Genomic DNA, 24,995 nt, shown 5'->3' with positions numbered 1-24,995 from the left:
ATGAGCCAGTGTGGTGTAGTGGTTAAGAGCAGTAGTCACTTAATCTGGTGAACCGGGTTCGCGTCTCCGCTCCTCCACATGCAGCTGCTGGGTGACCTTGGGCCAGTCAAACTTCTTTGAAGTCTCTCAGCCCCACTCACCTCACAGAGTGTTTGTTGTGGGGGAGGAAGGGAAAGGAGATTGTTAGCCGCTTTGAGACTCCTGAAGGGGAGTGAAAGGCGGGGTATCAAATCCAAACTCTTCTCTTCTTCACATAACTCCGTGTTCCAGGAGTGTGATCCTTGTGTTTTGTTTTAAAAATAGCATTAATAAATGCATTTCTATTTCACGTTGAAAATTAGATATTTTTAGGCTGCTATCAATGGATATTACCCATTATTTAAGTAAAATACACTATCGTTAAAGTGAAAAGGCATTTAATCTTCTGCAATCTGGTTTCAAATATTCCTTTGAAGCCTTTGGCCACTAACTGGCTAATGCTACTGGATCTTATTCTTACGATGGGTGTTGTACTATGTGCATGCACACTTTTAAAATGGTTTAAAGTGCTTTCAGTGCTGTTTTAAATATGATAACTTATTTCTTTTTTTAAAAAAAATGCATTTATTTGTGCTTTTAGTTGTATCTGTTGTAATTTATGCTGTGAACTGCCTTGGGTACTGCACTGGGAGAAAGGCAGAATATTAAACTAATAAACTGATGACATTTTAAAAATGCATTTATAAATGAAATTTATAAATCAGCTTCTGCAAACTGCCATGTGAAGAATTGTATATCTGTAGTTGATTCAGGACACATGGCCAGCCTGACACAAAATCAGTTTTTTAAAATGGACAGTGGACTGATTGCCTCCACTTTTGGAACTGGTTATAAGGGAGAATAATGAACAGAATTTGCCAAATATAGCCTTTTCCTTGCTGTGGAAGAATCAAAAGCCCACATCACCATGCAATTAAAGTGTAGCAACTCCAAGCTATGGAAATAATAGTATGTGAGATGATAAATACCCCCCAAAATCCAACAAAAATGACTTTTGTTCTGCTCCCACCTTTTTATACGCGATCCAGTCAAAGACTCTGTCAATGTCTGTGGCTTGCTGCACTTCCTGTGACACCGGGTGTGAGCTAGCCAGGCCATCAAGCAGCATTACTTCATGTAAAACATCTGTCAGGAACCTCTGCTTCTCCTGAAATACAACAAAATACATTCGTACATTGGCAATTACAGAGAGATTTGCAGTTGCACAGATAAAAATCTGAAACTGTGAAGATAGCAGTTTCACACATTCCTTTATGCATTCTGATATTATGTGGATTTATCAGCCGGCAGCTCATCTGGAGAATGAACAGTGAAACAGTTGCTCAAACAGGATCTCCACATTTGCAGAACGGTATCCAGAGCCCTTTGAAGGAAAGGAATATTATGAAATGCAGCACCATAATAACTGCATGCTAGATGTTTATCTATTTCTAAGCACAAATAGCAGCAGCTAGCGCAAAACAACACCACCACCAACAACACACGCCATGGAGAATAAGAGGCGGTGCACTCTTTGCATGCCTATGTGAAAACCCCTGCCCCTCCAGGCGACGGACCAAGAGCAATGAATCTCCGCCCTCTATTTAAACCGAGTGAGTGGACCTGAGTGAAGCCTTCTCACTCTTGGTCCGCTCCTGTGGCCACACCCCCAGCAGCACCACAGATTGGCTTATTTGAATAGGGGTTTGGCGGGAACCCCCAGCCCTCCACAGTGCTGGGAAGGTGGGCCAGCTCGCAACCCAGCATGTCACCCAGAAGATCGGGGGTGGCATATGCAGGGCCACAAATGGCGCCCACCTCCGATGGGTGTGCGGTTATTCTCAGAAACAGTCATGAGCATGGCTCGTTCTATGCAACACTTTCAGGAACTCCAGAGAATAAAATGCTTCGCAGAAAGCATGCTTTCTAGTGTTGTACTTCCTTTTTGGTGTTCATGAGCTGCCTTATCCCCGGTTTTCAAATCATACATATATGAGTTAAAAGTACTGACTAGCCTTACTGTGTACATTGTCATGAAATTACGGTTTCACGTTTATCTACACTGCACACATTTTTGCACTGACATCGACCTACTGATATATCACTTTTCTGGGTGTTTTGCATTTTTGTAAAGATATATAACAGACAGATGAAATAACAATTCATGTAATTCTACATATGGAAATGTTATGGCTATCAGTGAGCTAATTTAAATTATATTGTGAATCAGCTGAAAAGCTGTTCCACTCCTGCTCCATCTGGAAGTCAACTTTTATGTGAAAATGCATTAGAGTACATGGAAGGTATTATTACATATTTAAACTACTGAAAAACTAGATCTAACCATTGAACACACACATGGGGTTTAGAAACTAGGCACATCAGATTGGACTTGGAATAAATGTGCAACAGCTTGTTACTTGCCTTGACTGCAGAATATTTGAACAAAAATAGGTTATCCTCAAAGAGGATGGAGCTATTAATAGAATATTAAATTTAAATGCAGAAGGAAGAGAATAGGTGTATTTAGGAAGAGATTGTTTAATTTACCTATGCTGAATATATATGTCCTCAAAATCTACCTTGAAAACTATTGAAAGGTTGGTAGAGTTTTCAATACCTTGAAAACTATTGAAAGGTTGGTAAATTTGCCTTGCAACATTAAAATCAGGTATTTTGAAAGCAAGAGTACATATTAATGTTGTTTTTCAGTTTCTATTGGCTTTTAGGCCCTAAAAATACTGGTGTGTAAGCCAACCTGGGAGTAAAGATTATCAGAATTCCTTAAGAAGGAAAACAAAAATCATGAAATTACTCAATTCAGAAGAACCCCTTCCATTTCTAGGATGTTGGTGCCTTTTCCGCAATGGCCCAGCTTTCATGACATAAATAGCAAAACCTTGGCTTAGCAAGACCACACAAGCATGTGAAGGGAAAGCTAACCTTGGTTTAACTCAGCACTGCACAGCGGAAAAGGATTGGCAGCTACTGGCTCCTCTCCAGACCCAGCATGTTCATGCGGTCAAGGTTCAGCTTAGAATGTTATTCAAACCAGACCAAACCATCCTCTTAATAAGCGAAAAGGGACCACTATTTGATACCTTATGATTTCCCATCGGTGGTCCATTGATCAGACACTGTAAATATTGGAGAGCAGTCTCACAGGTATTAACCGTATCTGAAGAACTGTATCTGAAAAAGTGTGCACACGAAAGCTCCTACCAATAACAAAAGTAGTTGGTCTCTAAGGTGCTACTGGAAGGAATTTTTTTTATTTAGGTATCAACTAATTTTTACTCAGCATAGACCTCCTGAAATAAATGGACCTAACTTGAGATCAATGCTTGGGCAACTGTAGTTTATTTTTAGACAACTACCAATTTTATCATAGATTTTGGGAAAGCTAATGAGAACATATAAATTTTGCACATCCTTGTTCCTGGGAGTTTTTTTTTGGGGGGGGGGAGGGCACAGTAATTTACAGTATACAGCCTTATATAACAGAAAACAAAACAGCAGCAGTTAAATAACTGGGGACATAAGATTGGCAGAAAAGAGTGACAATGTTTGTTTATAATTGTTAAATGAAATAAAGGGAAAATATACATGGAAAGATTCTCCACATAAAGTTCATTCAGTTACTGTGCCTGATTCACTGGAAATGATCTGTTCCTTCTCCTCGCCTCCCTACCCCAGCTTCAGGGAATTGTATATACCTATCTACCATGATAAAGATAATGTAATTTAGCAGTCACTGTATGAATTTTATAATACTTATTGAGACATAAACAAAAGCTTAAGGTAGTTAGCATGACAATGATGCAATACTTGAACCAGCCACATTAAAAAAAAAAAAGTTTCCCAAACATAATATGAGATAGCAGGACAAAAGAATTTAAGTGTGGGAGAGAAAGTGAATTGCATCCAACAAGAGAACAAAAGGAACAGCACAATGTAAGTCATAACTGATAATTAGTGTACATAAGAGATCAAAGGCCTGAATGTTAACAGAACCTCTTTGTTCTGGTATAGGCATTCATATGGTTCACAGATTAAGAGACCTGTGTGAATAACACTTAATAAGGTCATTCCATTCTCTAAATCATATCTCTGGCAAAATGCTTTAGCATTTCTAAAATATGTTTTATTAGGCAGAGGAATAGGAAAGGGTTATATATGCTGTCTGAATTTCTTTATATATTTTATGCCTATGAGAGCGAAAGTAGAATCTTCTCCACTTTAAATTAAAATTAAAACCCAGGAATTTTCTGCCTGTAATGTTCAGCGCAAAAAACGACAGTGGGGACTGCCTATGTCAGGCATGGGCAAACTCGGCCCTCCAGATGTTTTGGGACTACAGCTCCCATCATCCCTGACCACTGGTCCTGTTGGCTAGGGATAATGGGAGTTGTAGTCCCAAAACAGCTGGAGGGCCGAGTTTGCCTATGCCTGACCTATGTGATTCTAAGAGTACTTATTTGCAACAGCAACTTTTAGCTTTCTTCCTCCATCCTCATAGCTATTTAAAAACTCATTGATGCTCATAATATTTGAGCCAGTCTTGCTGAAAAATGGGTGTGGTTATTTAATATATTTATATATTATATTTCTTATAAAACATAAGGCAGATATTAACATCCCAAGCCATTTTGGTGAAGTGGGCCACTATTAGAACTAAGACATGCCAGGTTCATCCCAGGACTATGGACACTCCTTAACATTCTGGGTGACTCACAGCAGTTTACTATTATACAAATATTTACAAGATATAGCTCCCTATAATTCTATAGAGCAGACAAAGCAAAAAGGGAAGAGTGGTCTATATAAACTATAACATCTCAGGTTGAAATGATTTCCATCTCTGTTATTCATCCAATGTTTTTGTAAGCTGCACCTTCTGCCATCTAAGGCTCACATTCCTTTCCCAAACTCATTCATCCCAATCTAGAACAACAACAAGTCTTGCGGCATTATGGCACAAGGTTTCATACCATGAAACATCCTGGAAATGGTAACTAATTAACACATAGGAGTGTGATAAATCTATAACCTCAATTCATGCCCACAGGTATTAAAACTTAATTTCCCTAACAAATTCTGATTCATTCTGGTTCTCTTTCCTCCCACTGAAATTCTTCTGCTTAAGGATGACCACTTTAAAGTCAAGTACAGAGAGTCCTCCTGAGTTGAAATGTTCTTTTACTTGTTTCTAAATATTGCCATTTCTGGTGCTAAATTTGTGTTCATTGAAACTTTTGTGTTAGGACTGGCATCTGGGTTTGTTACAGGGTCTTGACTCTGTGTCTTGGGGGTCTTTTATTTACTATTGCAAGATACACTAAAGAAACCCCATTATAAAAGTATCTCAAAGATGCTCCAGTGTCCACATGAAGCTGTCCATCACATCACACCTGAGTTTCCCCATTCATTCCAAAGGAGAGGGCAACGCTGTGCACATGTTGCTTCCATTGCACTGGACCTCTCCCCACACGTTTAAATGTCTTTTTTTATTTTCCCCACCCTCCTTTGGTGATTCTATACAGTGGTATCTTGGGTTACATACACTTCAGGTTACAGACGCTTCAGGTTACAGACTCTGCTAACCCAGAAATAGTACCTCGGTTAAGAACTTTGCTTCCAGATGAGAACAGAAATTGTGCTCTGGTGGCACGGCGGCAGCAGGAGGCCCCATTAGCTAAAGTGGTGCTTCAGGTTAAGAACAGTTTCAGGTTAAGAACGGACCTCCGGAACAAATTAAGTTCTTAACCCGAGGGACCACTGTACTATAATCCATGTTGTCGGTGTCCCAGTTCCTCCCCAACACAGACTGGGCAGAGAGGAGGGTCCTTCTAAACAACCCAGCATCCATCATGCCTCACAAGTATAAACAAAACACAGCCCCTCAAAAATCAAGGCGTAAAAGGGGCAAAACAACAAGTGTCTTTTTAGAATAAATATTCATAATTGGAAAGTAATTTCTAGGATTCTTTTCTAAAAAAGAAAAACTTTCACAGCTGCAAAGATAATGGTCTGGTTTGCACAAAATGGTAAGCTGAACTATGGTTTAGTGAGTCCATACAAGTATGTAGCCTCCGGAATGGGGCCGGCAGCTGCTTTGCTGATCCCTGGTCATTTTTACTGCTACAGCACAGTATGGCTTAGTGCATGGGTAGTGCATGGGTAGGCAAACTAAGGCCTGGGGTCCAGATCCAGCCCAATCACCTTCTAAATCTGGCCCGCGGAGGGTCTGGGAATCAGCATGTTTTTACATGAGTAGAATGTGTCCTTTTATTTAAAATGTATCTCTGGGTTATTTGTGGGGCATAGGAATTTGTTCATTTTTTCTTTCTTTCCAAAATATAGTCTGGCCCCCCACAAGCTCTGAGGGACAGTGAACTGGCCCCCTGCTGAAAAAGGTTGCTGACCCCTGTGTTGTCCAATGCAGGATCCATGTTTAAGCTCTCTCCTTGCTAACCATCAGCCATACCCAATGTTTCTTTGTGAGTTCTCAACAAGACATGGTTTGGCTTACTGGATCATGTGGACAAGGTGACTGACCTTAAGAACTGTAAGCTAGCCACTGTTTTGGCTCTAAGCTTGCTTATATGTTTCTTGTCATATTCAGCTGCAAATGAATTTCGTCTCTGGTTCAACACAGAAAGCTTTCTTTCAAGGACTGCAACAGAAAAATAACACTAGAGGCTTATTTCAGTGCATGATTGCTGGAAGATGTCAAATTCCATGTGGTATTAATTAAAAGCTTCATTTTTAGATTATTTGAAGCCCTTAACCAAGGAGAGAGAGATGAAAGTATTTTTGAAAGGAAAGTGAGAAAATGAAGTCATGTTTCTCTCCATGCTGAGACAGCATGATATGTGTGCTGGTCTAGAAGGATCAAGCAGACTACAGCTCCAATATAATATGCAAAAATAATAATGAAATAAACCAAGACTTTCGATGTCTTAAGTCTACTTCCAGAACTTTTAATACTTCCTTCCTGATCTGTCTTGCGAGTCTCAGAAAGTATCAGAACATTTTACTGAAGAAGATAAATGTTTTAGCAGGCAATTTAAGTCAAAGATATGCACAAGTCTAATCACAGCCGCCTTCTTCTTTATTTTAATCCTGCCCATGGAGGAAATCAGCAATTGAGACCATTCATCAGGATCTTGAGCTGTGCACTTTGAGATACTCTGAGTATTTAGTTTAATGAACTTTAGTTTAATGATTTTCCATTAATATTTATTTTTATGCTTAAACAAGCCTGCTTAAGCACAGGTTTTATAAAAGGAAAATGATATGCAGATATTTCAGTATTAAGCTAGTTTCAGTTTCCAGAAGAAATGACAGAATCATCTAGACCATGGCGTACTATACTGTGATGGATCACTGTGGATCACTTAAGGAAAGATGAAGGATAGTTGCATGACTACTGGAGCTCTGCGCTTAATCTTTGATTAAAAGTTTGGCTTTGCTAGCAACTTTATTGGATGAGTCAAGGCAGAGTATATCAACGATGGCAGTCACACTGAATTCTCCTTCCTCCACGCAGTGTATTTAGAAGGCAGCTGCTCTGTCTCTCTCATATTTGTCTCCCTTTAAGAAAAAATATTATGCTCATAGTTCCTGCAGATATGTGATAGAGGTGTTTGATCAAAACACATATCTCCAGAAACTATGAGCATTACTCTCTCTTTTTTTCTTTTAAAGGAAGACAGATATGGAAAAAGAGTAGCTTTCTCCAACAGGGAAAGAGAAAAATTCAGTGTGACTGCCATCACTGATGTACTCTGCCTTGACTCATCCAATAAAGTTATCAGCAAAGCCAAACTTTTATAAAGTGAATGAAAGGGAGAAGGCCATTCAGCCCTGTGAAATGCTTTCTCAGCGCTGAGTGAGGTAGTGACTGCTAAAGCATTTGACACTTTGTATTTTATGGATGAAAAGGAAAATCACTCACCAGCAATTGCTTTTGTCAAAGTCTCTCCCCCGCCCCCATTCTACTAATATAGACATTCAAGGACAGAGAGTGTGTCAACTCCACCTACTCAAAAGTAGGAACCATTGGAAGCTGTTGACAATTTCTGGATATGCATATAGCTCAATCCATATTCTGTATTATCAAAATTTGGTTTTTTTAAGAAAAACATGATCGAAAGAATGAGGATACTTCATATATGATTTCTCAGACTTTAGAACAAAGAGGTCCCATTATCAATTGTTAGAAACCGTGGCTTGAATTTTGAACTACCATGTATCAAAGTAGTTTCCTGAAATGTTACACATATCCCATAAAAACTGATATGTGGGATCATAACAAATAATTTTTTCCTACTCTCCAACAAAGGAGATGCTACTTTAGAAGATCAACCGTCTGTGGTTAAGGAAAATATACACCTACAGCTGCAAGTTCTGGAGGGTTAAGAATTGCAAACGTTGGAATACTGGTTAAACCACAAGAAGAGAAATGTTACCACAGGACTGTGCGTTCTGTTCACACATCACTTCCACACAGCTGAATCATTCGGGTTAATATTGATAATATTTCTCTTTCATGAAAACATTAACAGAAATCATCTAGCAGTGCCTGAACTATCTCAATCGATATCTGAGGATACCCTTCATCCTTCAAAATAATAATGATGAGGAGGAGGAGGAGGATATTTTAAAGGAAATCACAGTAACAGATAGAGAGATCTGGATGCAGTTTTCTGCATCTAGAAATATGTTAGAAAATGTTTTGCAAGGAAAGTGATACTGTGAAACAGCAGGCTGCCAAATGGAAATGTATGAAACCTAAAACAAAATTAGCTTCTGTGAGAAAGGAGCTGAAAGGAACTGAAAGTTCAGTTTCAACTGAACTGCTGAAAATAAGAACCAAGGTAGAAGGAAGCATATAAGACCTGAGGTCAGAAGATGAATGGCAATACAATAAACCTGAAGACAAAGGTGTGTAAATCAATATAATATTTCACAAATAGGAGGCAATGAGAGATATTGCTTTAGGGTGGCCAGGTGAGAACGGGGCCAGGGCTTCTGCATCTTTAATAGTTGTGCAGAAAAGAGAATTTCAACAGAAGTAACTTGTCACACACAAGTTCTGCACTGTTACAGGTACAGGATCTCTGGTCACCCTATGAGGATCTGTGACTTGTATCTGAAAGATGATAGGCTTCAGAGCTAGGGAACTCTTATCCATTAAGACCTGGAAACTGAGTTGAACCAGGCTTAAAATAGGGAAGACACTATTTTTTTTCCCCAGCCAAAATTTGCTGAGTTATATTGTATTCCTTTGTCCTCCTGAGTTTGCATGCTTTGCTGTGAAAGGCTATGGTTGGTTTATTTGTTTATTTTCTGCTATTAAATATTCTTACTGGACATTGTCTGCCTATGGGTGTGCAAGTGCTGATTGGATTGAAACATTTGCTGAAGGCCTGAAGCATATGTATTGGGAGAGGTTTTAGGGCTTTTCAGCAATCTTTTAGCCCAAACGTTTTAAATCTTGAGATTTTATTTCTGCCGTTTTGTTTTATTTTACCCTTGAATCATTTTGATTGCCCTTTTCTGAAACTCCCCCCCCCCCCAACAATATCTTTTTGAGGTGCAATCTCCAACTTCAGAATTATTCTGTTCACCACAAAGTATCTAACATTTAGTGTCACCGTCTTCTTGGGCCATCAGAATACAAATTTCAATTATACCTACTCATAATAATTTTATCTATTAATGTTATATTTATTTCTATTTTCAGTGACAATTTCTTGTTCAAGCACATAATTCTGCCTCATGCCCATTTTAATCTGAATACCACATCTTCTCATTTTCACCTTGCTCAACACATCTGGACACTGAGCAAGTTTTCTCTCTCTCCTGCATTGGCCTGTTAGATTAGAGCTCAAGATGAGGGAAACATAATTTACTTAGCAATGAATATCAAAATCATCTAATAATTTTCAAATATGCTTACTTTGCAAGACAGCTTCTAAGGCAAAATGATTCTGTTTTTGTTAAAGTGATTATGAGCAGAACAAATGACTCTGGTACAGCAAAGATAAAATCCAGAATATGACCAACGTAATCTATGACATTTTACTATGGTAAAATCAACAAGAGCTGCTAGATTCCATTGCATTTATAATTAGAATGACTTTATTGTAATTCAAGATGTGTTTTTGAAAGGAAAATCTTTAAGAATAATAAACATTATAATTAGTGCTTAGGTGAATCAAAAAAATTTACATTTGAAAAACAGATGTCAGCTTTGATAAAGGGTTACTTTGCATTTTTCATAGTGAATTTTTAAACTAAAAAAATAAAAGGATAAATCTGTCACATTTTAACAAAAAATATTAAGCTGTAATACCTGTGCACAAATATTCTTACAAGAACGGTACAAACAATATTTTCCCAAGGGAAGTACTACAAAAAACATCTTATTACCATATGACAAATGTTATATATTAAATAAACTCAAATCAGTTGTGACATAAGCCAAATTTGTTAGTCTTTAAGGTGAAACAATATTTTTTTTCAAACACTGCTGCTATTCTGGAAATAGAATCACTTGGCACTCTGAGAACCACAAGGCTTTAAGGAGCCCATTTATATTATTATGGGAAGTTAAATGTAATAGTGTTAAGAATCACATAAAATGTTGTTCTGTAATTACCATTTATGCTCTTGAATGCAAAGGCAACAGTTACTTAACTTAGCATGGACCCTCAAAAGGTGACCCGGAAACTACAACTAATCCAGAATGCGGCAGCTAGACTGGTGACTGAGAGCAGCCGCCGAGACCACATAACACCAGTCCTGAAAGACCTTCATTGGCTCTTAGTACGTTTCCGAGCACAATTCAAAGTGTTGGTGCTGACCTTTAAAGCCCTAAACAGTCTCGGTCCGGTATACCTGAAGGAGCATCTCCTCCCCCATCATTCTGCCCAGGACACTGAGGTCCAGCGCCGAGGGCCTTTTGGCAGTTCCCTCACTGCGAGAAGCCAAGTTACAGGGAACCAGGCAGAGGGCCTTCTTGGTAGTGGTCCCCACCCTGTGGAACGCCCTCCCACCAGATGTCAAAGAGAAAAACAACTACCAGACTTTTAGAAGACATCTGAAGGCAGCCCTGTTTAGGGAAGCTTTTAATGTTTAATAGACTATTGTATTTTAATATTCTGTTGGAAGTCGCCCAGAGTGGCTGGGGAAACCCAGCCAGATTGGCGGGGTATAAATATTATTATTATTATTATTATTATTATTATTATTATTATTATTATTACCAATGATTTCACATTACCAGCAAGGAGATCCTGACTAAACATCAGGAAGAACTTTTTGACAGTAATAGTAATAATAGTAATAATAATTATTATTTGTACCCCACTCATCTTGCTGGGTTGCCCCAAGAGTTGTTCAAGAGTGGAAGAGACTTCCATGAAGGGTGATGGAGGTTTTTAAGCAGAGCTTGGGTGGCCATCTGTCATGCATGATCTAGCTGAGATTCCTGCATTGCAGGGGGTTGGACTAGATAACCCTCAGGGCTACTTCCAGCTCCGCAAAATGGTGATTCTACAATGAAGCTGATGACTAACTTGACCTTATTTCTTTTGTAGTGAAAGGAATATTGCACTGCTGGAACCCTGTCAACTGATTTCACACCTACTGACTTCGCTTTAGTGAATATCTGATGGTTGCACATACCATTTGGCTTCTTCTCTCCAGCGCTCCGGCAGCATGCTGCAAATATGTGAAGCCATCTCATACTTAAATCGGAAGGCTGGAACATTTAGCCCACTGTCCGTGTTGTGACTTACAGTGAGTCTACAAGAACTCCAGAAAACATATTTGCCAGCCTCACTACTTAAGATCCTTTGAACTACAAAGGATTGAACACAAGAAGAGTCTGCTAGGACAAGCCAAGGGTTCATCTACTCCAGCATCCTGTCCTCACAGTGGCTGAACAGCAATTAGGATCTGAGAAGAGCATAAGCATTGCAGCCTCCAACTGAGCAGCTGGTAGGGCAGAGCCATCCTGGCTAGTAGCCATCGATAGCTTTCTTCTCCATGATTTGTCTAACCCTTTTTTTAAAAGCCATCCAAGTATAGATAGCCACGACTGCCTCTAGTGGGAGCTTGTTCCATCGTTTAACTATGTGTTGCATGAATAAGGACTTGCTTTCCACCATCACAAATCTTCCAACATTCACCTTCATGGGATGTCCACTTGATTGGACTTGGGACCTTCTGTATGCAAATGTATGTTCTACCATTATGCTAGCTTCCTTTTCATGAACAAAACAACAAGAAAACAAAGTAACTTGCAGAGTACAGGAAAAAAAGGACCAGCTTACCAGATTCCAGCCTGGATACAGGTAGTCAGTTCCAACAAATTCAAAATAGTGAGCAAAGCCTTCTTTTAGCCACACATCTTCCCACCATACTGGAGTCACAAGGTCACCAAACCACTAAAAGAAATGAACAAAACTATGGTTTTAAAATATCACTTGTTCACATTCCATTTATGCAACAAGTAAAGTTCCGAAGGTAGTTGATGAAAAGTTACTGCATTTCTCAGTGGTGACTTCTTATACCTTTTCCTTAATTGTTTCAAAAGATTTTAATAAGGGATTCCTATAGGTTTCACCTATAAGCAGAAAAAGGTGGCTTGTAAGATAACTGAATCCTAGACATTTGCTACTAAGCCTCCTTTAAGGTTTCAATAAGTACTGCACCAGAAACTCAGAAACAGAATTAAACATTTGCTTTAAAAAATATGGTCGGGGGGAGAGAGAGAGCTAACAATGGACTGTATACAATGAATTTGTGCTGCAACAAGAAAAGGCACTTAAATCTTGCAATACTGGAAAGAAATGAAAAAGCTACGTCATGCTTTGCAAGGTGGTCTTTGGCCCCAGAAAGTAGGGCAGAGAAAATTTGCTTTTTTCTTCCAGCATGGTTCCTGACTTTCACTAACTATACAGAAGGTCAGAAATATCTTGCCTACCCAGGTATCAAAAGAACCTCTTGAATTTTCAGAATAGCAAACCATCTATGCTTGTTTCAAGGGCTTGCAAATGTAGTCCAATTAACAGGCGCTCCCAGGTGATTTATTATTTAATGTAATTACTTATGTGTAATTAAAATTGCTCCACCTCCACTAACTGGAGAGTGGGCTATTTAATCTCCAGCCACTGAAAAGTTCCTGGTGTGATCATTTCTAGGCTATCCCTTCTCTCTATCATGAGCCTTGCTGTACTGTTTCCTTGGAATTGCTTCGGACTGCTGTCTCTGTGACTCACTCCAAACAGCTTTTATAGGCATGATAGCTACCAAGTAAAAAGTTCTGAAATATCAAAAATGAAACAACTGAAGGAGAAGGGAAAGCACACCAAAATATAAACACACATGCACACATCTCCACCTTGTTTTGTTTTTTTAACCCCCCCCCCACTTATTCTAATGATTCCAATGGAAAGGAATTTACCATGACTAATGAAAATTAGGTCTGTTTTGGGAGGGTGCCTGGAGAACAAGGGTGCTTAGGATCCTGTAACATGTTGACAAAGCACCCTGTTTCTGGCCTCACAACAGGCAGAGCGCCACTGGAAAAACAAAAGCAGAAGAGGCATCTACCATAACAGCAGGTAGGCCTTCAGAATTGAACATCTTTCTTCCCCTACTGTGTAGGAGGCCTGCAACTTCTTATGGTCCCTGAGCAACCCTCTGAAGGGCAACAGGATTGCTTCTAATTTTTATTTTTATTTTTTTAAGATTCAGATATGTATTTCGCATTTGCAACAGCACTGACTTTCTCATGATAACCGTATGCTACTATCACCACTGATCATTTAAACTCCCTCTAATGGAAACGACTTCCAACGAAGTGAACCCATAAAATATTGCTGAACCTTTTATCTTGTTGTAGTTAGCTTCAAGCAAAACATGTCGAAGGAGCTGAAGATCAGCGTCAAATGAGAACAGTGCTTAGTGCTCTCATCCTATAATTAGTTAGGGATGCATTTCATTGTCAAACAATGGTAGAGTGGTCATATTCAAATCTTTGGAACAAGCAAACCATATTTTTAAAACTCAAGTTTGTTGTTCTCACCTAGTCACAAATGTTTAGTAACATTAAAATCATATGACAGCCAGTGTAGTGTAATGGTTAGAGTGTCAGGTGACTAAGGATGGATAGCTGTCCCAGCATTTAATACAAGAAGATAAGCCACTGCAATTTTTTATTGTTTGATTATCTATTTTACCATATGCAACATAGCAAATTTAAGAGTTCTTGATTAATTAGATGGTTTATTTAAAAATATTGATTTTAATACGAGTCCTTAAAAATGCATAGGTAGCATGTTTTTTTCTTTAAAAAGAGACACTTCTCACACACTTACAATTGGAAGGGAATGTCTCTTTTGAGTTATTGTACACCATGAAATACATCTGCATCATCTAAAAATAAATGGTGCCCATTCCAAAGAACTATTCATTCATATGCAAATCTATGCACTTTTAATCAATTAACAGATTAAATCGACATGATTAACCAAATCAGAGTCCTAGTTAGAATATATTTTGCAAGTAATCAGTCCGCAGCCCTATAACAGTACACCTTAGAAATTCCGTAAGACTATCAAATTGAAGCAGAAGGATACTTCATGATCTCATGTCACAGAATCATATAATCAGTGTTCTATGCACAAATTGTTGATGGTGTTAAATAAGTTGGGTTGGATCCAAACCAAGAGATCCTTCTGCCCATAGAAGGCTTTTGATCCAATGAACTAGTCCCACTGGTGGCCGGGGCAAGAAGACCATTTTCGCCAATTCCCTGCTTTCTCTATCCCGCCACAATGTTATAGAGAAGCCTGCAGAACACATCTCAAAGTATATGAGGAACTGCAGGGGGAAATCAGCAAAAGTTGACTCCCTCCATCTCACTTTACACCAGTGAGAAGGAAGTTTGGATCCAAGCCATTCTAAATTAATCAAAGGGGGAAAATACTATTATTAGATGAATAGCTATGCTGAGTATATAATCAGCCCTTCTGGAAATGTTTTCAACTAGCAAAGGATTCCTTATATTTTACAGGTGCCTACTTCACAGATGTTCAATCTCAGTTTTTAATAAGAGTACTAAATTTGAAACACATGACCTAATGGAAACAAAATTGTAAAAATAGGAAACAGTGTGATGCATTTTGAACAAAATATAGTCTTCCAAAATTCACATTTGTAGTTAAGCAACAGTGAACAGCTTCTAGAACTTTTATTTGAATATTCTCACTTTTTAGTTTGAATGGATCTTATCAAGTGATGTTTTCTGAAGGAAGAGATTAACTAAAACGGATGAGGGGATAATCCACTTATTACAGTTAATCAGAGGTGAGGAAAACTCTGTCAGTTCATTACATTCATACAGAAGAGATTTCCCCTTGGCTGTCTTGTTACTAAGAAATATATGCTGAACTTCTGATAGATCCATAAGAATTAAAAATTAGCAGGTATAAAAGTATTGACTAACCAGAGATGAGAATCACTTCTGGTGGATCAAATATTGTATCAATAATAGCAGGCCTTTTATCAGTGACCACCACAAAGTACACTAGTCTCTAGATTATTTAGTGCTCCACCAAATCACATCTCCATGTGAGAGGGTATCTACAACATCTATTCAGTTCCTATGGCATTCCCTGCTCATGATCTGCAATTAGCTCAATATTTTTTTTCAAGTCATACTAGATTATTCAATTTCCTCTGTGAGTTTGAGATATTATTTGTATGCTACAATGGCTAGTTATTTCTGGTACAAGATTGGCATTGGATGCGATTTTGGGCTTTGAGAAAGGTCTTAAGTGGGATATGTTTCCCTGGCAAGACTCAGAGCCTTAAATGCAGAATATTGAGGTATCACATTTCCTCTCCAGCACAATAGCCTTGCTTTCCGATTTCTTTCTAGTGACAACCGGAGATGAGTTACTCCCTCCTCTTAGCTTACATCGCATTGGTTCAAAAAAATAAAGCCAGGCTATTTCTCCACCCACAAAGGAAATACTCATTTTCCAAAGCCAAGCTGACTCAAGTCAGCCTGATCTCCAACTCTCCCTTTCCTATTAAATAAGACTTACTTGGCTAGGTCCGCATAGTAGTAGCATCTCATCTCCCTTGCCTGGTGTGCTGCTAATGAACTGGGAAGAAATGCCCTAATGGTATTACAGCAGCCCTTGGGGAAACTACATTCTCTCACAGGGTTGGCACAACTCCATTCCAGCCTTTATTCCTGTGCTATTTAAGTGTTATTGTGGGAAAATGTTGGACATTTCCTTTATTTGTGAAAGGGTTGTTTGTAAGGTGAATGAATTACATTTAGAATCAAATATTACCTTTGTTTCAAGAGAGAGAAATGAAGTTTCTGTTCCCTCTACACCATGTCTAACTTTTGCACTCATCTTATGTTACTAAAATGTTATATTTAGATTAAAGAAAGACAATACAGAGGGAAGAATGTGAAATCAATGTAAAGGGTTAACTAATATTTTTCAGTATATTTAAAAATCACAATAAACACAGAAGTATGATATTCATCATTCATATACAGAGGACCATTGCAGAAACAAAGAAAAAAACGCTTCCCAAGTTTATGTAAGTGAGTAAGAGTGACTATGAAATTTATTTCAGTCACTGCAAGTTTTGACAAGAACATGAAACTCGGCTTGAAACAGTTATGGTGCTATAATTAATCACTTCCTGAGAACATCACTATGCTTAACTATATAAAGACAAAAGTCTATTACAAATCAAACCAAAGGGAAGGAAATGTTACAATATTGATCAGGTTCCCATTTCTTGAATGTTGGTGAACTTCTTATGCTTATCATTATAGTGTTTACTATACTTAATGTCTGCCTGTTTATCATAGTAATGTCCATAATTGATGTGTTTCCCTTCTGTGTAACTGAGTTTTCCTGAGAGAACAGTCAACATGGAAAATGCTTTGACTTAAACAAGGACAACAACAGTTTTAAGTAGCATGCTCACAAGTGATAAGGTTTATCTCCTACCTGATGGCATAGCTCATGCACAATGACCATAGTGACATCAAGTAAGTATGATATGGAAGAAATGCTTGGATCCAGAAGTATCCTCTGCTCCACAAAAACACTTAGTCCCCAGTTTTCCATAGCAGCATACGGATGCTTAGGCACAGCTAATAAATCTAGAAACAGAATGAAATGCACTTTTATTTCGCTTGTGGGATCTATTATGATCTAAAATTCCTGGTAAATAAAAAAAACCATAAACCATATTTAGAATTATTTCTCCAAATAACTCTGCACAAATAAAAACATTAATTTATGTTTCTTTGCAATAACACACTAGTAACTCTAATAATTATTTCTTTTAGAAGAGACGCTTCTAGTGTCATTTCTTTCCTTGTCTCAAGATGCTGTAAGATACTTTGAATGGGATTTGGTATCACTCACTGTTTGTGGTAGCAAAACAATAACAATAAAAAATAACTGTAAAATAACGGGAAATCCCTATTCATCAGGTTGGAGCTGTAATATAATGGCTTGAGACACTGTCTTAAATCAGAACCCGCAAATTCCAATTCTACAGAACGTTACTCCTCCACTCACAAGTGGGATTAACACACATTCGCACCCTTGAACTTAATGGAACTAGCCTCTGAGTAGATATGTGCAGCATTACTCAGTTACTCTTCACAGCTAACATTATCAATACTGTATTAAAGATAATTTTAAACATTTGTCCTCATGCCCAAAATTTTCATTTTTTTAAATGTGATTTTTAATAGAAACCTTTGGAGCAAATGTTTTATAGGTAGGACAAACTCAGATCAACAAATGCAAAAATATTAATATTCAAAACATTTAATATTTGAAATAGCAGCAAAGAGAGAAAACAAAAGTCATAAATGAAATCCCGCACACAGTTATATGTACAATGAAAGGAAATTGCTACTTTTAAGGTGAGAAGCAAAACTAATGACATTTGGCCCAGCCACAATTAGAATATTGGACTTGAAGCTCATGCCTCCATGGGTATCCTTGAGACAGTCTCATGTTTCTCAGCCTAAAGTGCCCTACAGTACCTTACGCTAATTATAGGTAGTTATTGTTATTAGTACAATTCCTATAGTGCTCTTCACCCGAGGATTACGGAGTGGGTAGGTTACAATATAAAACAGAAAAATACATACCATATTAAAAAATGAAAACATCAATCAGTTTAGGATAACACTTCATTCATCTGATGAAATGGACAAGAGCTTGTGTCATTAATAGTTGTTCATTAATAGTTCCGTCTTTGAGACGGAATGGGGAGCCTCAGCTCACAGGCCAATCTTAGCCTTTTAATGGATGCAATCTGGCTCACACCCACCTCTCAATCATCTAACATTACTATTAATGTCAGCTGATGGGCTTGACAGCATTCTGTGTTAAATCCTACTCAGTGGGTTGTCCCACCCACCTGTCAAAGTTGGCCTTCCAAAAATGGTACTTACTAGTACCACTATCTCTTATGTTTTACTCTGTAACACTGTAGAGATATTGCATATTGAAATTTGTGTTGTGGCATTGTTATGGCCCACTTTAGCCAGAAAAAAATCTTCTCTTCTAGAGCAGCAAGCAAGACAACTTAATGATTTCTGAATCTGGCTTGTTTCCATCAGGTGTCAAGAGTGGTAAAGACAAGTCTGCAAAGGAACAACTATAAGAGTTTATTGTTTCTTGGCAACTGTGTATTGTGTGCAGTGCCTTTTAAATTAGGAACTCTGGAATGGAGGTTATCCCTGCCAAAGGTGGGCTTGAAGTCAGTGTCACTCAGCAGTGACTTCAAGTCCTAATTCAACTGGCTAAATTCCAAGAATTTACAGTCAGGCACTCCGGAGTGCAGCTGATCCAAGCAGGTTTAAAGTTACCACCAATCAGCTGATTGGCAATCACTTCAAGCCTTGCTTGGATAGGCTGACATCTTCCTTTGCAGTTCAGCTTGAGTGTAAAGGAAAAAACTGATAACCAGAGTTCATGGCCCCACCTACCTATCCAAGTAGCCAGTCAGGTATGGGGAGACAGGGAATCACTCTGTTGGGAGGAAAAGTTTCCCCACCCCAGCCATAGCCGAGACCAACCACAATTTCTGTTTGCATTACAACAACCTACTTAATTGGAAACTGAAGCAATTTTTATTTTTATCTCCTTGAATTATTTTCTTTCCATTTTGTTCATTCTGTGAAATCAGTCAAAATACTGATTTCCTTATACAGTGGTACCTCAGGTTACAGACGCTTCAGGTTACAGACTCTGCTAACCCAGAAATAGTACCTCGGGTTAAGAACTTTGCTTCAGGATGAGAACAGAAATTGTGCTCCGGCGTCACGGCGGCAGCGGGAGGCCCCATTAGCTAAAGTGGTACCTCAAGTTAAGAACAGTTTCAGGTTAAGAACAGACCTCCAGAATGAATTAAGTTCTTAACCAGAGGAACCACTGTATTGGTGGGTAGTGTGGTCCTATCACTTTATTCATAAAAGGTAGTATATCCAACTAAGTTATACTCCAGGGTACGTAGGCTATATGCATCCATTGATTTCATATAACTAACAATGGATATCACTGAAGGTCTTTATAACACCTGGAGTATCTGCTGGTCCTGAGAAAAGGCTCTAGCGTTGTACTGTGTGCTTTTCATATTCACCCTGTGCCAAAGCAAATGGAGTAACTACTTTGTTTTTGGCAGCTGGATAAATGGGTTTTAGAAATTCATTTTCCCCCCAGTAAAATAATATCATGCGGATATGATTCAATGATTTGTGTAGCAAAATCTGTATGTAAGGTCCTAGTATCTTTTGTTTCCAAACATTTAATTAAAGCATCATAATTATTCGAGTTGTGCAACAGTATATGATTAGAACCCATTATTCTTAACCAATATAATCATGATGCAAAACAGAAACTATCAGTATAACAGTAGCCATTTAAAAGTGATTTGAAGAACAATCTGTTTTTTTAATTTCACATTTGTCTTTGGGCTCACATCTAAGTTTCTTTTCGTTGCTATCTAATTTAAAAGTGGTGGTTCCTTTTCAATTTGCTTAGTCAATTACATAAAGCCCTTGGGCACCCCTACCTTGAAATTATCAAGTATGCATAACAGAAAAGCTTGCAAGACATCTACCTGCAGCAGGTGTGCCCTACATTTGCAACTTCTCTGCATGTGTCCCCATGACTATTGCTTACACAGCTGTTGTTTATCTACCTTTTCCCTTTCCCTAGACATACTAGAAAATACCGGTACTAACTTGTACTGAATTTACTCCTGGACTAGCTTCTATATTATCATCAGTTCCTGGTCAACATGTAGTCACAGTTTATTTATACACACTGAATTCTATCCGATTCTTTCTCTAGGCAAATCTTTTCTTGGTAGCTGCAATGAATTCCAGGAGGCTCTATTCCCTTGCAGACTGTCATATAGCTATTAATTTCCGTGTGGGCAAACATAACTAATTGACCCATAGCGCAGAGCCATATGCAGGCCTAGCTCAACCAAATGCTAAGTAAACTACCGAACAGGAGTCCCTGCTGTTGTGCAATTATCTTTGAATTTTCCTATTTAGAAAGTGTCCAGTCCAATTCCTTGCACTGGGATTCTTTAAAATACTCTGCAGCTTTTCTTAGAATATCATGGCTGCTCCCTACTCACAAGATAGCAGCAAACTATTTTGATGCAGAGATGTACAGAAATAATTCCAGAACATGTAAAAAAGCTCAATGTTTAACTTTGGGCTGTAGTCTGCTGTGGCTGTAGAAACTAGTATGGGAGAGACTTGTTTTGCTGCAGATGAAGGTATTTCTTCTTTCTGTCCTCCTCTCAGGGGTCATTCCTCCTCTGGCCACTGCTGTGGGTACACCACCTGACTGACTGTGGTGACCACAAGTCTTTAGAGTATGGAGACATGGGCAACTTACACCCACCAGGAATGATGCCTCAACGCCATCTACATGTGCTGCATCAGGAAGATTTTGGGTATCTCATGGCAGGACAGAGTCTCAAACAAAGATATGTTATCCCAAGCCCACATTCCCAGCATGTTCACACTTCTGTGTCATGTTTAATGCTGACCAATTAAATCCAAAGGATGTGAAAATGACTCTAACACTGAAAAAAATGTATTTTAATTAGACACCTTTTCAATAAACAGTGTGGGATCTAAATGCTATTGTTTCATACAGCACTGTAGCCATATCTGATGATTCAGAAAAAGGGTAGGACAGCCATAAACTCAGTATCTGATATAAGGATATGATCTCAGTGCACTTATTGAAGCATATACTATTCATAAAGCTATACTTATAAAGAAGTAATGAAACACCAACTGCTTTGAATACAAAATATAATTTATAATTTATAACAATGCACAGATGAAAATAAGGAGAATTTTGTGACTTGTAATTAACCCATAATATTTAACAAATAAATATATTGCTACAAACGGATCTAGCCGCAACTCCAAACACATTTAGTAATGTTCACTAAACAGATACACAGTTATGCATGATGTGAGGAAATATGTTGTCATTTTGTATAAAAGTTGCTGTGGGACCTAGATGTTGCAAAAGCGGTATAACTTTTAAAACTAAAATAAAGCAGGACCTGAAAAAATGTGCATAATTACAGCCAGCCAGCCATGACTTTTCCAAGGATACATCATTCCATTCTCCACGGTTTTCAGTTCTCCTCCCCTCATACGTCAGCACTCCTTCATGCCCAGTGAATATGTGCTGTACTCATTAGAATATTTTGGGTCCCCTCCATTTTTTTTTTTTTTACTTCTGCAACTCTTTGTGTTCTCAAAAGCTTTCTGATGCATTTGTGTTCTGCTTGGATTATGCCTTTTCAGGTGAATCCAAATCCATAATAAGATTTTAAGCTAAGTAATTGTGTTGTTATGGGGGGGGGGGCAGAGGGCTAGGCTGCATGCCTGAGCACCTTCTAATTCCTAAATCCAGCAAATGTTAAAACCTAGTGGGAGAGATCAAGGCGGGAGGGCAACTTGTTGCTGTAAGCTCAACAGTTGTGGAATGGGACTTTCTGAGCCATAAGGGGATCCTCCTTTAGGTTTGCAAACTGAAGGCCAGCAGGTAAAGGTAAAGGGACCCCTGACTATTAGGTCCAGTCACGGACGACTCTGGGGTTGCAGCGCTCATCTCGCTTTATTGGCCGAGGGAGCCGGCGTACAGCTTTCGGGTCATGTGGCCAGCATGACTAAGCCACTTCTGGCGAACCAGAGCAGCGCACAGAAACGCCGTTTACCTTCCCGCTGGAGCGGTACCTATTTATCTAGTTGCACTTTAATGTGCTTTCGAACTGCTATGTTGACAGGAGCAGGGACCGAACAACAGGAGCTCACCCCGTCGCAGTGATTTGAACCACCGACCTTCTGATCGGCAAGTCCTAGGCTCTGTGGTTTAACCCACAGCGCCACCCGCGTCCCTCTCAAAGGCTAGCAGTCTTCCCATCAAAATGCTTGCTAGCTCTAGAAAGTTATCAAAGGGGCTGCAAAGATGTGGGGCTGCAAAGAAATCACAAAGAATACTTTTAAGTGCCTTTTGTCAATTTTGCCCAAACTTAATCATGGCCAGTGTTAAAGCTTTTCAACTTGTGAATCTGAATTAAATCATCTAATTTTGTTCCTGCATTTTTATTTAGGTTAAAAAAGAACTGACTCTGTTCTTGTGGAAGCACATCAAGACAGAAGAAGTGCCTCATATAAGAAGGACCAGCCTTATTCAAAGAATCAGTTAAATACAAGAATCCAGACTGACCAAACAAGTAAGCTGAGCTACACATTACAAGAGAGAGAAACTCAAGGGTTGCTAAACAATCCAGCATTAAAGGAAAACATTTATCAGACAAGACAAAACCTTGGTCTCTTAAGAGAAATTTTCTTTTGCTTTCTGTAATATCCCTTTATTACGTTATAAAAGCAGAAATCTACAACTTACATTTATCACACTTTCCCCAAAGCTTCAAGTGGCAATTAAAGGAAACTAGAACTTGTGTGTGAACTTTTACAAAGTGTTCCCTTATAATGGGATATGCTAGGCAACTTAATAAAGGAAATTGCTAACTAATACATCACCTCTTGCTCATGATCTGACTTTCAGAACGAATTTAGTTAGCGAACAAGAGACACAGGATACTAAAGCAGAGGCCTCGCCATCAACACCTGTTGGGAGTGCAGAGCAGCAGCAGCAGCAGCAAGAACCAAAATGGGTTCAGAGGATGCCTGTGGCTCCCTCCCCGACCATCCAGTTTATTTCTCTAGCTGTACCAAAGCCTAAAGCTCATCAACTCTGTATCAAATCACTTCCAAGCCTTTGCACATCCCTCATGGTGGGACTGTTTAGACAGGGCTATGGTGACCAGAAGTGTATACAGTATTCCAAATATGACCCTACCATAGATTTTGCCCCGCTGCCCTGCAGAGGCTTTGCGCAGCCATCCCCAAGCTAGAACAGGGAGGCAGAGTGCTGCACAGCACTCCGTCTCCCTGTTCTGGCTTTGGGCTTAGCCGCGCAGCCTGCATTCGCTCTATAGGACGCACACACATTTCCCCTTAATTTTTGGAGAAGAAAAAGTGCGTCCTATAGAGCGAAAAATACGGTATATCACATCCCAAGAAATGGCTTCCGACTTGCCAGCTAAACCTGGTGAGGGTAGCCAATGGGTCTTAAGCCCTCGCTGAATCAGTGGAGTTAGAGAGTTGTCTATCACCTGCATGCAAAGACAGACTCCAGAGGATTGAGAGGACGCGACCAAGAGCAGGTCCAACAGTCAAGAAGATGGTTTCTCCATGTGCTGTAGAGGGAAATGAAGTGGGGCTTCTCAACCAGTGAAGGTAGCTCATCTAGGAGAAGTAAAACTGTGGTCCTAAACCTCTGCTTCCTTACAGCCATAGTCATTTGTGAGAAAGGCTTCAGGAGTAAAGCCTGAGGAACAACCCACACCCAATACCTTGGAAACATATTTGGGAGAATAAAAGGCTAGGGAGCAAACACTACACAAATCCGGAGTGGAGTCCCTAAGACAGTTGGATGGCACCTTGTATGCCTCCTTCCAGCAACTCCTGCAGCCAAGCTGGTGCCAATTGTATTGCTCTGCTTTCTTTTGGACCACCTTACTGAGGTCTTGTTGTCTGGGCAGCCCAGGATCTCCATACACACTGCCCAGAATTGCACCCCAGAAAAGTCACTTAGGGGCTGCTAACGCAGCAAAAACAACACAGCAAGTAGCAGTTGCCACAGAAGGCATTGTGATCCTCCAGCAGTTTGACTCCATTTTCTCTCGCAACAGACAGGTGCCAACAACCAACACCTAAATGTGAACTTATGAAGCAGCCTTTATACCAAGCCAGATCACTGGTCCATCCAGGAGCATGAAAGCATTTTACTTTCCAAAAGAACTTCAGCTCCCCCTGGAAAAAGACATGTAACACATACTTGTTTGTTGTAGGTATTTTCCAACTAATCACACAAGAGAGTATAGTGGAAAGTTTCTAAATTAAAGGACATAATTCCATGGCTGCATACACAGATCAGCCATGCTACTCAAGGTCCTGCCCCAAAGTTTCAAAATGTAAAATAATCCTACATAACAGTCTTACAGTTGTTAAGACTCAAGGGAAAAAAACAAGTGGAACAGAAATCACCAGGGAAGGAAAGACAGCTGTCAAAAATGAAAACAAATATGGAGTGTCCCTCAAACGGAAAGATGTAGAGAGCCATATTAATCCTTAAAAACAATTATCAACCCAGAGTTTTAAAACAAACATTTATTTAATGGGTTTGTTGGAAAGCTAGCAGAAGCTGTTCTTCTCTTTTCTTTTAATCCCTTGTAGGTAGCAGTGGTACTGATTATTTACGCTCTCAGGAAAGGGATTTACATAG

General features: G+C 39.1%; 1 protein-coding gene across 2 annotated transcripts in view; it reads right to left on the bottom strand.

Annotated features, from left to right (window-relative positions):
- The window catches only part of TRHDE (thyrotropin releasing hormone degrading enzyme), a 192,239-nt gene that overhangs the window by 81,415 nt on the left and 85,829 nt on the right, over nt 1-24,995 (bottom strand). Inside the window, exons 4-6 of one of the 2 annotated variants that reach the window (XM_083399500.1) lie at nt 17,082-17,236; nt 12,366-12,479; nt 1,049-1,186 (exon numbers count right to left, since the gene is read on the bottom strand). In XM_083399500.1, coding sequence (XP_083255626.1) covers nt 1,049-1,186; nt 12,366-12,479; nt 17,082-17,236 — 407 coding nt within the window. The remainder of the gene's footprint in view (nt 1-1,048; nt 1,187-12,365; nt 12,480-17,081; nt 17,237-24,995) is intronic. The other variant, XM_083399501.1, reaches the window with a different exon arrangement.

The sequence above is a fragment of the Podarcis tiliguerta genome (assembly GCF_965153285.1).
Source record: "Podarcis tiliguerta genome assembly, chromosome: 10".
NCBI classification, from domain to species: domain Eukaryota; kingdom Metazoa; phylum Chordata; class Lepidosauria; order Squamata; family Lacertidae; genus Podarcis; species Podarcis tiliguerta.
This window is presented reverse-complemented; position numbering and strand designations above follow the sequence as displayed.